The 17,212-nt window shown below is 29.6% G+C and overlaps 1 protein-coding gene across 1 annotated transcript; it reads left to right on the top strand.

The window, feature by feature from the left end:
• Nucleotides 1-13,204: 13,204 nt before the first annotated feature.
• LOC148204729 (heat shock cognate protein 80) lies at nucleotides 13,205-16,666 on the top strand. Its single transcript, XM_088096420.1, has 3 exons — nucleotides 13,205-13,445; nucleotides 14,439-14,580; nucleotides 14,668-16,666. Exons 1-3 carry the CDS (start codon nucleotides 13,323-13,325, stop codon nucleotides 16,500-16,502), a joined length of 2,100 nt encoding a protein of 699 aa, XP_087952546.1. The 5' UTR covers nucleotides 13,205-13,322; the 3' UTR covers nucleotides 16,503-16,666.
• The last annotated feature ends 546 nt before the right edge of the window (nucleotides 16,667-17,212 follow it).

The raw sequence follows: 17,212 nt of genomic DNA, 5'->3' as shown, positions 1-17,212 counted from the left end.
AGTTTTAAAACTAGAAAATATTGAGATTAAAAGAATCTGTTCTTGCTTTTCTCTGATGACAGAATTACAGGTATGAGACTGAGAAGCCACCCATTTTGTGCTTTTCTGGTGAAGCATATGCATGTGTGTAGATAACTACTAACAAATAATTAAATAGTTAATTTGTACAGGAGCATAAAAGTTTAATTATAGAGCTAGATTGGATTGATGGGACATAGAAAAGAAACAGGAATATGATTAGCATATAGAAAAGAAAGTAATTAAGGCTTGTACGTGTAATGCGACAAAGGAAGAGAAATTCTGTTGAAGTATATTCAGGAGTCTGCAGTCCACATAGAACTCAAATGATGCAATTCTATGGTTAATAATATGTCTCAAATTTCCAGAACTTCTTAATAGGCTTTTTGAATCAAAAAACTAAAATTCAGTAATTAAATTTTGAAATTAAAAATCTCTCCATCTAAAATTCAGTGTGTTTCTACTCTGTAGACACATTTACCAACTTTAGGTAGCACTTCCCCCACCTATCATACAAATGAAAATCTAAGATTACTACACAGGATTGGATTGAAGATCCTTTTGCCTGATATAATTTGAACTTTTGTGACTGTGTTCTGTGCATTACCCGTGTTCCATGATATCAAAATTAATCTTCGCCTACTGTCCCATCTACTGTTTGCTTCATTTTTGCTGATAGATGGGTAAGTTTCAGCTAAGCCCACTAATACATCTTGAAACGTCAAATCAAAAACTGTAGACTTAGGACAAGTTTTATTTATGATGCATTCGTGTAATGTGTAATTGACAGCTTTTCATTCATTCAATTCAATGAATGTGACTCCATGCATTACCTTTGTTTAACAGTTTGCAACCAAATAGCTGCATGCTATTGTACCATTTATTTAGTCCATAAATTTCACCTTACTTTCATTGAGTTTGAGATGATTGTATTTGTATACGGTATGAAGTTTTACATCAATCAGAGATAAGACAAACTTAGAATATTTAAGTAGATGTAAATCTTACTTTATAACTTGGTTTTCTGAGATTGAGTTAGTCTTAGAATTCACTTTTTAACATCGTTCAAAATAAGCATATATCATGGTGAATGATGACATGATAACAGAAGATTTAAAGAAAATATATATATATATATATATATATATATATATATATATATATATATAAATGTGTGTGTAATAGTAATATTTCATGGTAAAAGAGAATATGAATGAGCAAAAAGAGAGTGAATAAGGGCCCAGTGACATTCAAAAGAAGAAACAAAAGGTAGCAGGTATTCATGGATGGAAATTCCTTGCATATATGAGGGATCCATCTCTAACCCCACCATTTTATTGTCGGATTTTGTTTGTAAAAAAGTAAATCATAAAGGTATCCAAACACACAAAAAAGAAGCAGGTCTCATAAAGGCTTCCCATTGGGGGCATGCTATGAACATTAAAGTTTGTAGTACTGATAAGTAATGATGTCATTTTTCACTCAGTAGCTACCTATATATGAAAAACAAGAAGGCCCTTTTGGATCATCACTTGCCTAGACGAATCCAGTAAATGAATAAAAGAAGATCACAGAAAGAAGAAAAAGAAAAAGCAAAATGTGGTGATGATTCCCTTCCAAAACATCAATGAAAATTTAGATTTAATATATAAATTTTTAAATCTAAAAACACTAAACTCTAAGTCTTAAACCATAAATGCTCTGATATATGTATAAGGTAGTCTCTAACAAAGAAAGTTGTATGGCACGTGACATGAATCAAAAAAATTAATTGGTGAATTTGCTGTGACAATAATATTTAAAAACAGTGCCTACATGCTGCTGAGGCTGTCATAATGGTGCACCTTATATTTGGATTGAAGCAAAAACTGTTTGTGAACATTGTATGGTATTCTTTTCCTTTAAGATTATATAATAAACTTCTCTCCAGCTCCCCTGGTTCTCTTATATATGTTTGTTTATTAAAAAGTGAGTGTAAGGCCTCAGCCTTTTAGTTTTCGGAAAACAGATTAATTGAATACATAAGGAAAAGAGAGTTTATGTAGCTTTTCTTTAGATTCCCTCAGTGATAGATTGTTAACTAGCTAGGTAGGAGCTCATGCTCACGAGAGAAGAATATGTATATTCTATTTGTATATATAAACATTAGTGGAAAATTCAAATTTGACTAACAACAATAGAGTGGCCAATCACCATTCTATGTTCCTACTGTCGGTAGCTATTTTATCACTACCATTTGATGTATCTGTGTGTTGATGTGTCTGTGTGTAAGAAGATGGGTAATTCGTGAGCCAACACAGTTTACGAATTCAATCTGACAGAATCAGATTCTTAATTCATTGGACATAAAATTGGTCAGTATCAAAATTTCAATTTTCTTAAAATTCAATCCAACTCGAATATGTGATGGATTGAATTGGTTCATGAATTTTGACTCATTTTGACAATACCAGTTCTGATATTAGATTAAAAAATAAATTTTTAAACTCAAGTTAATCTCATAAAAATCGATTTATAAAATAAAGTCTACTTATTCTTTCTTGTATATGAACTTCCAAGGTTACAAACAATAATGTTAACTGTGAGAAATTAATGTCTTTTTCCTTTACTTTGGTGTTTAGTTATTTTGATTGGTTTGGTTTTGGAGTGAAGAGTAGGTAGGTCTTTAGCATGCAATAATGGAAGCAAATGAATAGAAAGAGAATGACTCCCCCGAGCCACATATTCTGGAAATTTGAGAGAAAGATTGAGAGATTTTATGATTTGCATTGAGGTGGACCCTTTTGAGAGAGGTCTACTGGTAGTGTAGCATCATAGGAACTTTTGTCCTTAATGCATGGCACACGTGCAATAGAGTCAGCAAGTGGTGAATTCGATGCACATCAAGTGGACTTTTGAATCCCAATAATAATGACACAGATTGATGGAACCAACCATGATTTGTTATTGACATGATCATGATCATCATGAAATCGCATCAAATTTATAATATTATTAGTAATTGATTAATAAGCCATAGGGTCCATGCATGCCATCCAAAATCATGTTAGAAGAACTGCCAAGTTACACTTCCCCAGTTCACACGTTTGGATGCTCCATCCTCATTATCATCAATATCACCAATCTTTGACTGTGTTACCAACAATTGAAACCTTTGTTTCTTTCTAATTATTTGCCCAATTCCTTCAACTTTTCGTTGCTTAACCAAAACCATATAGATAAGACCATCCATGTCCACATCCTAAGCAATTTCTCCACAATTGAGATTTATCACCTACCCCATCACATGATCAAATTCAGTGTGAAGTTGTTTAGGGAGCAATTTCTCCGTTAGTTTTGCTTCTTATCTATGATTTGTTATCATTGTATCATTGAGAATCTAAGTGTGAGTCCAAGTACGAATAGAAATAAAAAAGTAGAGTATTATATAAAGGTGAAAGTCTCACATTGATTTGTTATCATTATATGGTTTGTTATCATTGTCTATAGTTTCTTAGAATTCTAAATGTGAGTCGATAAAAATGAGAAAGTTTAGTACCATAAAGTTGAAAATACATCGAGTGAACTTCCTTAGTTTCTGTATTGGGTAAATAATTTTATATATCTAACCAACAATAAATCTTCATAAAATAAGTTTAAGATGATTTTGTTTTTATCTTGACTTAAATTTACACCGATTTATTAGAATTAATCGGGAAATTCAGTGTGAAGTAGTTTAGGGAACAATTTCTCCATTCGTTTTGCTTTTTATGTATAGTTTTTTATCATTATTTATAGTTTGTTAGAATTCTAAAAGTTTAAGTTTTACATTAAGATAAAAAATAAGAAAATAGAGTATTATATAAACTTTAATATCTATTAACTTATTGTCTTATACTTTTTTTAAAGAGTGATGTTAATTCTTATATATTTGGACTCAAATCTTATTAGTGTTGTGTATATTTAGTAAACCTTCTCTTCTATAAATCCAACAAGTGATATTTGAACCCTAATGATTCCTCTATTGAATAAATAACATAATATATCCAACAACAATAAATTTTCTTAAAGTAAGTTTAAGATGATTTTGATTTTATTTATGTACCATAAATGTGTTTCATTTCTCATTAATGGATCTCCAACATTGCTTCTAACAGAGATAAAAGATACTATTTGCCGAACTGATAGAAAGAACCGATTTATTAGTGTTAATCAGGAAACAAGAAAGATGCAGAAAATGACGAAGAATACACAGGAAAATTAATAAATAATGAACATCACATCATTTTATAGATTGCTGTGCGAATAGATCGATTTGGTACTAAAAATCATTTCTCATTTAAGAGAGAAAAACATGGTCTGAGAGTGAGTTTCAGATGATTGAAAAAACTTGAGTTTGATAAAAGGGAAAGAAATGCCATTAAATCAAATGATACTCTGATCCTATCTATCATTCATTTATCCGTAAGTTCTGGTTTCTGTTCCCAGATCACTTTCCAAATGCTATAAATTATTAGATGTCATGTGTGTTCAATATATAATATACTCATTCGAATCCAACAATAATTTTTCCTTTCAAGCACTATCTTTTATAAACAAAGTATACAGAATTGCAAATCAAACGGTTCTTTCAGTCTATGATTCTAAAGGAATTAGATGAGTGGTCAAACAGTTGAATCGAACTTAATCATTATATTAAGCTTAAACAAGACTATTATCAATTAGGTCTAATTAAATAAGTGTTAACCTTAAGTAATTCTGAAATTTATAAATATATATTTATGATTTTATAATAAGTTGGTTATATTTATTGTATATTTATGGTTAATATTGTTAGACGATTTTAGTATCAGAATGTTTTACTATAATTCCTAATTAAACTAGACGGTAAAGAGTATAAGAAGATTTGAATCGATTTCATAAATCGAAAGAGAATGTTTTGCTTGTTTACAATTTAATTTTTATAATTCCTATTTATATTAGATTGTCTCTCATTCCTTTCTTATTTTGTTATAAAGACTTATGTTTAGGAAAACAATTGAAAAAAAAAAATAAAGAATCAATAAGAAAATCTAACCTAAATAAGAATTATGAGAATGATTAAATCTAATTTTAAATTAGTTAAATAATGTCCTTAGCTCTTAGTAGAAAAATATCAAATTGGTTTTTTTAATACCTCGCAATTCAGTTTTTATTTTAAATTTTTTTTATGTAATTAAATTTTTTTCGTTAATATTATACTGATATTGTTGTGTTGTCGACCTGACATCATATAAAATAATACCGTGTATTAATAATATTACATGATATTATTTAGTTTTAATTTAGTTTTTGAATTTTTTTTTGTCTTAATTATGTTTTAATTTTTTTTAAATTAAACAATTTTATTTCTTTAAGTTGAAATGAAATAATTTTTATATAAATGTTATACAAAATATTTTTATTAAAATTGATATGTATATTTTATATTGAGTTTTATTTAAAACATTTAAAGTTGTCAATAGAAAGAAATGTTAATAAAAATTTAAAATTAATTTCAACTAATAGATATGTTAAATTTGTTTATCAATCACATTTCATAAAAATAAATAAATTTATCAACTTTTTCAATTCTTTTAAATAATTATATATTATTAAAATGAGCAAAATTCAATTATTTCTATACAAATATTTTAATTAATTTAAATATAACAATTTTATAAATTTAAATGTAAAATTAAAAAAAAACAAATAAATTTAAAATTTGAAAACAATTATGAATAAAATTTAAGATAAAATATAAATATAAATAAACTTAATCTGATTAAAAATATTTAATAAAATATCAACTTTGATAAAAGTATTTATATAAAATTTATAAAAAAGTAAATTTTGTTTTAATTTAAATAAAAATGAAATTGTTTCAATTTTATAAAGTAAATTTTGTTTCAATTTAGAAAAAAAATGAAATTTTTTTCGTTTTAGAAAAAATGGATTGAATTGAAAAAAAAATAATAAAAATAGAGTGTGATTTAAGTTTACATTAAATTACACTTTGTAAGACTTATTTAAATATTCTCTTGTCTCTGAAACTAATGTAAGAATGTAAGAATAAGAATCTTATACATTTTAGGCATGAAGATTGATTTGTTTTCAAAAAGACAAATGCTTCCTGATCAATTTCTTCTTGCACCCGATTAATAAATTTTAACAGCAGCTTCATCATTTTTAAAATGATAATTTTGCTCTTCAAAAAAGTGACTTTGGGATTATTTGTTCCAAAAATATTCTGTAGTAAGTTTTTTTAAATTTTTGGAACATGGGTTTTAAAATAAGATTTCTGGAATAAGTATTTTAAAATAATCTCTTAAACAGTTTTTCTGATATATATATTTATATATATATATATATATATATATATATATATATATATATATATATAATATTTTATTTTTCAAAATAATTGTTTTGGAACAAGCGTTCCAAAACGTAAATGTGTTTTCTCACTCATTTTTCTTCCTCTCAGAAAATGCACTGGAGAATAAAGGTTCAGTAACAATATACAACGCCTAGGCTCAATGGATGGTATTTTAATTTCTCTCTTTTAATATGGAAGCGCAGTTCGTAATTCTGAAAGTACATGAAGAAAAGTCTTATTTGGGTTGGTGATACATTTGGGCTTAGTTTATCCTGTCCATATCAAAATGAAGGGTGTTGCTCCTCCACCACCACCTTATACTTTATTCACCTCCTCACATTATTTTAAATACAATTATATCTTTAAGTTAAAAAGATTTTACTTTTATCTTATTTTAAATAATTTGAAACTCTAATTTTACTTTCCCAGCACCCATCCACGAAATTCTCTTTCCCTTTTCTCATTTTCGTTTCACCTTCCCACCTCCAGCACTTCAATTCCTTTTTCTTCTTAGTATTTTTTTGTTTGAAAGCTTCCATTGTCGCCATGGTGTGAAGGAGCCTCGCCACCGTGGTGTGGAGGAACATCGAGGAGCGTCCAGAGCATCAACCAGCATGAGGAAGTATACATCAACGGAGGTGACGGATGTCCCCTAATAAAACAAACTCTAAAATAAAAAAAGTAACCTTTAAACGGAGGTGACATCTTCAACGGATGTCAACATCCGTTTAAGGTAAAACGGATGCACCACTAGAGCGATCCTGCACCACCAGAGGGAGACTGCTTGATAATTCTTTCCATCATCACCAACCTTTGCAACTTGTAGTATTTCACAACGACGAAAGAAAGAGAGGAAGAAATATAATGTTAAAACGAAAGAAAAGTATTTTACTCATGTACGAGACTAGAATAGATTATTAGTGAAATAGGTTGTGAATGGGTAAAATTAAAAAAATAATAACCCTAAAAATAAAATTTTACTGAGGGACAAAATAGTAAAGAGGAGGTGGAGGGAGAAAGGTGTGGTGGTGGAGGGAGCAACACCCCAAAATGAAATGGGAAGCGCATTGGACTTCAACAACTCAAAAATTCACTTATCTTTCTTCCCGCACCTCCATATTTTCTTCCTGCACCCCCATGGCCTAACTACCATTGATTGAAAAAATATTGAAAACCTTAATATGAAAATGACCTAACTCTCATGTTTCTCAAAAAAGACGTCTCACCTTTACGTAGCTTATATTCCATCATGCGTTGCAGCAAAGAGAGTAAATTGGGTTTGAGTTTTCGTTTTTGGCATTCACTGCCGGTGGGTGTATCGTGGGAAAGAAATGTTTATTATGTGAAATTCTTTTGGATTAGGAATACGTTTTGGTTTCCAAATCCATAATGTACATAAGTTTAGTTAATATATTAAATTATACATTTAGCAACGTGATTTTAGATTTATAATGTGTTTTTATATTCGAATTGTATAATTCGAACTACTTCTAGATTTGAAATCACATTACAAATGACATAATCTAGTATGTTAGATAACCTAAAAATGTTACGGATTTAGCAATCAGTAAGGTATTTCAAATCTAAGTATAATCAATAATGTAATATAGTTTATATTTTTTGTTTTTAAACATTAAATTAGTTCATATTTGATAAAACTAATTAAACAATTATATGATTTTACTGATAAATAAGTTTTGTAATGTTTAGATGGTAAAGACAATAAAATGTTTAATTGAATGAGATGAGAGGCAGAGGCGTGTGACATATGGTCCTATAGGGGATTATAAAGAAGTTTGAGCTAATGTTAATGTGATTGAGACTAATGTGATCAGTGCGGGTATAAATCAAGTTTATGTACAATATGGATTCTAAGATACATCCCATAATTGCTTCTTATTAATGGGCTTTGAAGGTCATGTTGCATTTAAACTATGGGAGGGTGAGATGAGTAACAAAACCACTATATTTAAGTTTTATATTTATTACTGATATTCAATTATAACATAAAAGAAACATTTTCTTGAAGGATCCCAAAAAATTTAATATGAAGTTGTTGATTCTAGATTGTTTCAAATACATAACATTAGTTATGAAGTTGTGGATAAATGTTTGATTTCAACATTTATGGAGAAGTGACAACGAAATACAAACACATTTCACCTTCCAATAGGTGAGATGATCATCACTTTAGACGATATGTTGTGTTGCTACATATTTCCATTGTGAGGTAGTTCTTTTCATATGGTGTGTTGATTTTTTTTAGTGCCTCAAGCTTATTGATGGAATTGTTTGGGGTAGATATTGGTGATGTGAATGCAAAGATTAAACATTGTCGTGTTTGAAGTTTCATATTGAGTTTGCTTTGAGAGGTATGCGAATAGAGTTGTGTCCACCTAATATGAGATTGCGTAACAAGGAATTATCTATTGCATCTAGTAGGATACATCGTATTTACATATAAAAGTGATACATTAATTGATGTGTCCTACTTGCATGTTCTGCAATTTACAAATGTGTAAGGACCAATCATAAGGAGTAACTACATTTACCTATATCTATGACTAGTTAAGGAATGTTTGTTATGCTAGGACGAAGCAGTTATGTGGTTACGCAACTTTATTACAAGTATAAAATATACATTATTCAAATAAGTTGTTATTTTATGTATTTATAGATATAAATGTGAAAAAATAATTTGGAATAAGTGTGAATACATGAACACTTTTCACACATAGGAAGGAAGGATGTCAGTGTTACATATGATGAAGTTCAACTGCAAGCAATAAAATGTGATCATACAACATATATCCACTTAGTGTTGTATGCATGCAATTAGACACGCTGAGGCTTGTTGGGTAATACAAACTTTTTTATGATGCTCATCGTCAAAGTAGACCATTTGAGGTGATCTTTATGTTTTTGGGATTTATCTAATATGGCACCAATTATGCTTTATATGCTCATTTGGTTTCAATCCAACAACATAAGGATAATATATCAAACAATTGATGATTATGACTGACCTAACACATAATACCTTTAAAACACAACATTCTCAATTGCGATTTAGTTTACCACACAATATAAAGGGGACAAACACACTTCCTTATCCTAATTACAGTTATGTTCAGTCTCTGTTTGTATTTCTTATGCTTTCCTCTCATTTCACAACCTAGTAACACACAAGTCTTCATTTTTTGTTGTCTATTTATCATGTTATATCTTAAAAATACAATTACAAAACCAAGACCAAAGGCAACACTACACACTCATTCAAGTAAATCATCTGCAGTCCAAAATACCTACACTAATACATTTCCTCACATACCTTTTCATACACATTAAATTTAACAAACCTCATCGTTGTTTGTAAATAGAAAAAAAAATCTCCTTAAACTAATTCATCTTTATTTTCTCAATATGTGATTATATCAAACTCTTCCATCTCAAATAATTGATCTACCTCAGTTATTTCAAAATAACATAATAAATTTTACTAAAATACTTAAAAGAACAAATATGTTAGATTCTATATTCCGCAAATGCATTTCAAATTACATTTTCATATTTTATTATGGATTATATAATCTAATATGTGAGATATATTACAGATTGTATTTCAAATTGGGTAATTCCATACGTATAAAATTAAAATTAATTACTTGTGAACTATGTAATTCGTAAGATTTACATATTATATAATAAAAAATTATAAAACATATATATTATACATCTAAATATTGAGATGAACACCACTTTCCACGTCTAATGACCACCACCACATACTCCGACCGCCTATTGACCACCACCCAAATTCAAACACCACCATCACTTAACCAAACCAAAGTAACAAAATTCCCTTTCCAGAACCCTAATCCTTCCACAAACAGGCATATTATATAACTTTAGAATAGAAATATTTTTTAAATTTTAAAAGATTTGATAAATTCACTTCCATAATCTATCACAAACAAACTAAGATGTTTAATTAAATATAATACTACCTTAGTATTTGATTAACTTCAATAAACCATCTTTAAACATAAAATAATTCTTAAATACTCTCTCTTTCCTTTTCAGTGTATTTTTTAGAAAAAAAAAATTAATTTGTCATTCTTTAAATTGGAATATAATATAATTTTTTTCCAATTACATCCTTAATTTAATTAATGTGGAGAGAAAAGTTAATTAAGATAATAGGGAGAGAAACATGTAATATACAGTGAGGATTTACATTGAAATAAGAAAACAAATTGTCTATAATAGGTAGCTCAATTAAAGTTGTATGTAATAAACAAATTAATATCACTATTTACTAAAACAATTTACTATTAACATTTGACCACACCAATTTTGTCTAATCATAACAAATTAATATCACTATTTACTAAAACAATTTACTCCAAAGTAATAAAAATGAACACCAATCAACTCAACAAAATAATTTAAATTATTACTTATTTTGTATTCACATTATTAATAGGATACTAGGTGATCATATGTTTTCCTTAATTATTGTGGATTTAAATTGCGGAAGGAAAATATTACACATTTATTTTTAAAATATACATAGATAATTAGAGGAAAAATCCAATAGAACTTCACTATATTTTCCTATCCCTTAAAATAAATTAAAATAAAATGCTTTATTTTCTACATATCCTTTCATCCCATAAATTAATTTAAATGCTATGTTTATTTTTCAACTTAAAATAATCTTAATTTTTTGGTTTAATGTCTTCATAAGTTCCTATTTTTGTCCAGAATTTCAAATAGGACCCTTTCTTTTTTGGCGTCTCAATTGAGTTCTTATTTAGAGTTCTTATTTCCTGTTGTCGTCAGATTTTGGGGTTTTTGGATTTTTCTGGTTTGGCTTTGCTAGTCCGGTGATGGTGGGGAGCGTAGTTTTAGTGCTTGCAGTTGGAGCGTGGACGAGATTGAATATTGCGATCTGGCAGAGAGGAACACGCTACTGGTTATGCGATAGTGGAGAAGACAAAGATGTCGCGGCGCACTCGCGATGATGGAATGACCTGGTTTGAAGGTTCTCGCGACGGTGTCCATGGTAGAGGCCCGCGATGATGATTTTGCGAATTGGTTTTCTCTTTGTGCTTTGATTAACAAAGAAGATGATGGGGGTGTGTCGCGATTCTGATGGTGGTGGCTGTGGAGGCTCGCGACTCTGCAGCGACACTAACGGTGTAGATGAACAACGGTGCGGTGGTGGGCCACGGCGAGATGAGCAAGGTGGTCGTGCTTCAACTTGCATCTACTTCAACAACAACGATTTTGTGGATGAATGATGAGGCCTATAACTCAAATTTCCCCAATTTCATTTCGACATAGCAATTGCAGAGAGAATATATAATACCAATTTCTAACTTTGCCATTTCTTTAATTGAATTTCCATTCTGTTTAGTTAATTTTTTTAATTCAAAATTTAAAATAATAGAATTGAGTCACGTTTTTAATGACACATATGTAAAAACAACACTGTCACCTTTAACATTGTTTGATCAATTTGACGGAAAGTCCCTGTTTAATTCAATTTTACAAAAATAAGAATTCAACGCCAAAAACAAAAGAATCATATTTAAAATTCTGAAAAAAAATAGAAACTTATGGAGACATTAAACCTAATTCTTTTACTATCCTAATATAACTGTTGAGATAAACCGAAACCTGAATATTCTCCTATAATGAGAAGTCCAATATCCTGAGAACTCTTAAATCTTCCAATTTCAAAAACTGATACAACAACATTTAAAACCAATATAATTGTTATTTTTATAATCATAAAATTAAATATAAATATTTTTTATAATTTAATTGTAAATATTATTTATTTATTTTGTAAGTAAATTTTTAATTAAAACAGTAATTAAGTAAAAGCAACAGTTAAATAAAAAGATATTGAACTTAAAAAATAACTATTAAAAATATAAAATTAATAAAGTAACTATTTCAAATTAATTTTTTTTATTTAAAGGATAAAATTAAAAATGTAAAAATCAAAATAAAGAATTTCTTTATATATATATATATATATTAATAAAAATACATGTGCGTAAGTTTGTTATTTTTTTATGATATTAAACAAATAATCAAATTATTATTATAAAATTAAATATATGTAACTTTTATAATTTTATTGTAAATAGTTTTTATTTATTTCATAAGCTTTATAATTAAAAATGGTTAAATTTAAAAAATATAAATTGAAAAAAGCAATTAAATTTAAAAATTGATAAAATAATTATTTTAGTTTAATTTTTTATTTAAAAGGTAAATTTGAAAAACAAACAATAATATCTTGATTAAAATGCATCAACATGAGATAGAAAATCCTATTCAAACCGACTGATCACAACAATTATTTTATTTTGTAAATAAAATATTTTTGACATATAAACTAATTAACAACTCCCAAGATGTTTGCTCATAACATAACCTACAAATCTTATAAATTATATTTAAAAAATGAAAAACTAAACTGAACATTTTAAAATTGAAGGACGAAACAACACAAAAATAAATTAAAGAATTAAAAAAAATAAAATTTAATGTTTTAAAAATAAAATGGTTAATGTTAAAATTGAAATTTAATCTTAAAAAATATAAAAATCATTTGTATTTTATAGTGAAATAAACCGTTTATAAAATCTTATGAACAAAAACAGAAAAGGGCGAAAGTGTAATTTTAATTAAAAGGTGGACCCAAATATAGGAGTTGGAAGGTCCTGGAAATACGATGACTTAATATTAGTCGTTAGAGTATAGAAGGATCTAGAATATCAAAACCCTAGCCCAGCCCTCCTACTTAACTTCACACTCCGAACATTTTTCTTGCTTCATTTCCATCTTTTGCATCTTTTGCGACTCTTTCTTTTCCTGAATCTCAAACTCCATAGAAGGCAGATCCAAAATGTCGGAGACCGAGACCTTTGCTTTTCAGGCAGAGATCAACCAGCTTCTCAGTCTTATCATCAACACCTTCTACAGCAACAAGGAGATTTTCCTTCGCGAACTCATTAGCAATGCCTCTGATGTAAGACTTTACCTCTTTCGTGTTGTTTTTTAGTTTCTATTATTCTTAGGTTTCTGTTTGGTTTCTGTTTTTGTTATTGTTCTTGCATGTCTTTTTTTGTTTGGTTCTTACTGTTATTGTTCTATATTATCATTTGAAATTTTTCATGATCTTCTGGGTTTGTTTCATTTCAACCAATTTTTTGTGCAATTGTGAGATTTATAATTTGTTTACTTTTAACCCTGTATTTTATTGTGATCTCTGGTTTGATTTTGTTTATCTTGAAGATTTATGATGGTTTGGTGCTTGTTTGTTTCTTTTCCTATGAGGGTGGTTCTCATTATTTGTGTCCCTGTTCCTATTTTGTGGAGTTGTTAGTGGGGTTTTTGTTTGGGTCATTTTTAATGGAATTAACAATCTTTATCACACCATATCAATATTCAGGAGTTTTATTTTTTCAGAAGAATTTGTTAACATTACTTGAACATTTTGAAATAACATTTACTCAAATTGAATAATATGAAATGTATATCTTTTACTGTTGTTATTGTATTCATAATATCAACCTTATTGGGAAAATAAATTAGATTGTAAACAAAATACAATCATGAAAACAATCTTTAAACACGCTCATGGATGATTGTTAGTTATTAATTATTTCTAAACCTATAACATTATTTTTAAATTTGACCGGAGTTTTGTTTTAATCTTGATTAGTAGTCTAAACCAATCCTCTGTGTGTCGAGGAAAATGTTAAATTTAAAAGATAAATGTTTTTTTTTGGAACAGTTTTGTTTTGAACATCATTAATATTTGTTTGTCTTCATTTGATTATTGTCCTATGTACTGTATTTCAATCATTGCTTTTCACCAAACTAGGGTGGAAATATGTATTTGTCCTTCCTTTTGAAAGGAGTGACATCCCATTTAGGACCTGTATGACATCCCATTTAGGATAGTTTGCTATTCTCTTTGGGCGTTATATCTGATTTCTGGCATGTTTTACCTGTACAGGCTTTGGACAAGATTCGGTTTGAGAGCCTTACTGACAAGAGCAAGCTCGATGCTCAGCCAGAGTTGTTCATCCACATTATTCCTGACAAGACCAACAACACATTGACTATCATTGATAGTGGTGTTGGCATGACTAAGGCTGGTAAGTTACTATGGTTTGTCATTATTTATTAAATTTTTGTTCTTTTAAGGTATTTTTTTTTTAATTCTTGTGGTTTTTATGTTCCAGATTTGGTGAACAACTTGGGTACAATTGCGAGGTCTGGGACCAAGGAGTTCATGGAAGCCCTGGCTGCAGGTGCTGATGTGAGCATGATAGGTCAGTTTGGTGTTGGTTTCTACTCGGCTTATCTTGTTGCGGAGAAGGTTATTGTTACATCAAAGCACAATGATGATGAGCAGTATGTTTGGGAATCCCAAGCTGGTGGGTCCTTCACTGTGACAAGGGATACAGATGGCGAGAGTCTTGGCAGGGGAACAAAGATAACCTTGTATTTAAAGGAAGATCAGCTTGAGTATCTTGAGGAGAGGCGTTTGAAGGACTTGATAAAAAAGCATTCTGAATTCATCAGTTATCCAATTTCTCTCTGGATTGAGAAGACTACAGAGAAGGAGATTTCTGATGATGAGGATGAGGAAGAGAAGAAGGAAGAGGAAGGCAAAGTTGAAGAAGTAGATGAAGATAAGGAGAAGGAAGAGAAAAAAAAGAAGAAAATCAAGGAGGTGTCTCATGAGTGGTCTCTGGTGAACAAACAGAAGCCTATCTGGATGAGGAAACCGGAAGAGATTACAAAAGAGGAATATGCTGCTTTTTATAAGAGTCTTACCAATGATTGGGAAGAACATTTGGCTGTTAAACACTTCTCTGTTGAAGGTCAGTTGGAGTTTAAGGCTATCCTCTTTATCCCAAAGAGGGCACCTTTTGATATCTTTGACACAAGGAAGAAGCCTAACAACATTAAACTGTATGTACGCAGAGTCTTCATCATGGACAACTGCGAAGAGTTGATTCCAGAATATCTTAGCTTTGTTAAGGGTATTGTGGATTCTGAGGACCTTCCTCTTAACATTTCTAGAGAAATGCTGCAGCAAAACAAGATTTTGAAGGTCATCCGCAAGAACTTGGTTAAGAAGTGCGTTGAGCTTTTCTTTGAAATTGCTGAGAACAAGGAAGATTATAACAAGTTCTATGAAGCCTTCTCTAAGAACCTTAAATTGGGTATCCATGAGGATTCCCAGAACAAGTCAAAGCTAGCTGAATTGTTGAGGTATCACTCTACCAAGAGCGGTGATGAGATGACTAGCCTGAAGGACTATGTTACCAGGATGAAGGAAGGACAGAATGACATCTACTACATTACTGGTGAAAGCAGGAAAGCTGTGGAGAACTCCCCCTTCTTGGAAAGGCTGAAGAAGAAGGGATACGAGGTGCTTTTCATGGTTGATGCCATTGATGAATATGCCGTTGGTCAGCTTAAGGAATTTGAGGGAAAGAAGTTGGTGTCTGCTACTAAAGAAGGTTTGAAACTTGATGAGAGTGAGGATGAGAAGAAAAGGAAGGAAGAATTGAAGGAAAAATTTGATGGTCTTTGCAAGGTGATAAAGGATGTTTTGGGTGACAAGGTGGAGAAGGTTGTGGTGTCTGATCGTGTTGTGGATTCTCCATGCTGTCTGGTGACTGGTGAATATGGTTGGACAGCTAACATGGAAAGGATAATGAAGGCTCAGGCATTGAGGGACAGCAGTATGGCTGGATACATGTCAAGCAAGAAGACGATGGAAATTAACCCTGAGAATCCCATCATGGATGAGCTGAGGAAGCGAGCAGATGCTGACAAGAATGATAAATCTGTGAAGGATCTCGTTCTCTTGCTCTTTGAGACTGCTCTTCTAACTTCTGGCTTCAGCCTTGATGATCCCAACACATTCGGTAACAGAATTCACAGGATGCTGAAGCTTGGACTCAGCATTGATGAGGATGCCGGTGAAGCAGATGCCGACATGCCACCTCTAGAAGATGCTGATGCTGATGCTGAGGGCAGCAAGATGGAGGAAGTTGATTAAGTCTAACTCTATTGTCTCTTACCATTATGATTCCAGAACAATCTTTTTTATATTTAGTGTTTGTTTTTAAATTTTGTAATATTTGAACTTTTGTTAAGTGGGTGTCATGTTAAAATTTTTGTGAGTTTTTTAATATTTTAAATATTTGATGGTTAGTATGAAAATTTGTAGTTAGTTTTAGTAATCCTTTTAACTAGTAAATGTGTGCCTTACTAGTTACTTTTAGTTTTTATGCCACAAAAAATTGAATTAATAAAATTAAAAAATATTTTTAAATGTAAAGTAATATATTTTTAATCATGTTATCCATTAGTCCGTGTATAGCAAATATTTGTTTTGAAATGATATTTTAAAGTTATTAGAATTGTTTTTTGTATACTAAATAATAACTTACTTTCTACATTTTGCATTAATAAATTATTAATTTTGAGAAAGATTTACATTTTTTAAGGATTATTTGGTTTGGTATTAATTTTTAAAATATGTATTAATTTATTAAAAGATTAGATATTAATCTTTTTATTTGTCAAATTTTTTCAAATATTTAGTTTCTTTGAACATTTAGTTTTTTTCTCGTTTACTATTATAAAATGATTCAAAATTGTGCATTTTATTTTATACTACTAATTCTGATTTTTATAAATAGACATGAATAAACCATAATCTTTTAATATGAAAATGATTTTTTATGCCAAATATCTCTTATTTTT

This window comes from Vigna umbellata, chromosome 1 (genome assembly GCF_029865625.1).
Source record: "Vigna umbellata cultivar VRB3 chromosome 1, Vumbellata_1.0, whole genome shotgun sequence".
In the NCBI taxonomy this organism is placed as follows: Eukaryota; Viridiplantae; Streptophyta; class Magnoliopsida; order Fabales; family Fabaceae; genus Vigna; species Vigna umbellata.
Note: the sequence above shows the minus strand (reverse complement) of the source record. Positions and strands in the feature narration are given on the sequence as shown.

Excerpts from the sequence above, each read along its gene's own strand:
- LOC148204729 (XM_088096420.1), top strand. The coding sequence starts at position 13,323 with ATGTCGGAGACCGAGACCTTTGCTTTTCAGGCAGAGATCAACCAGCTT. Across the intron at positions 13,446-14,438 it reads TCATTAGCAATGCCTCTGAT|GCTTTGGACAAGATTCGGTT; the intron begins GTAAGACTTTAC and ends TTACCTGTACAG. Across the intron at positions 14,581-14,667 it reads TGTTGGCATGACTAAGGCTG|ATTTGGTGAACAACTTGGGT; the intron begins GTAAGTTACTAT and ends TTTATGTTCCAG.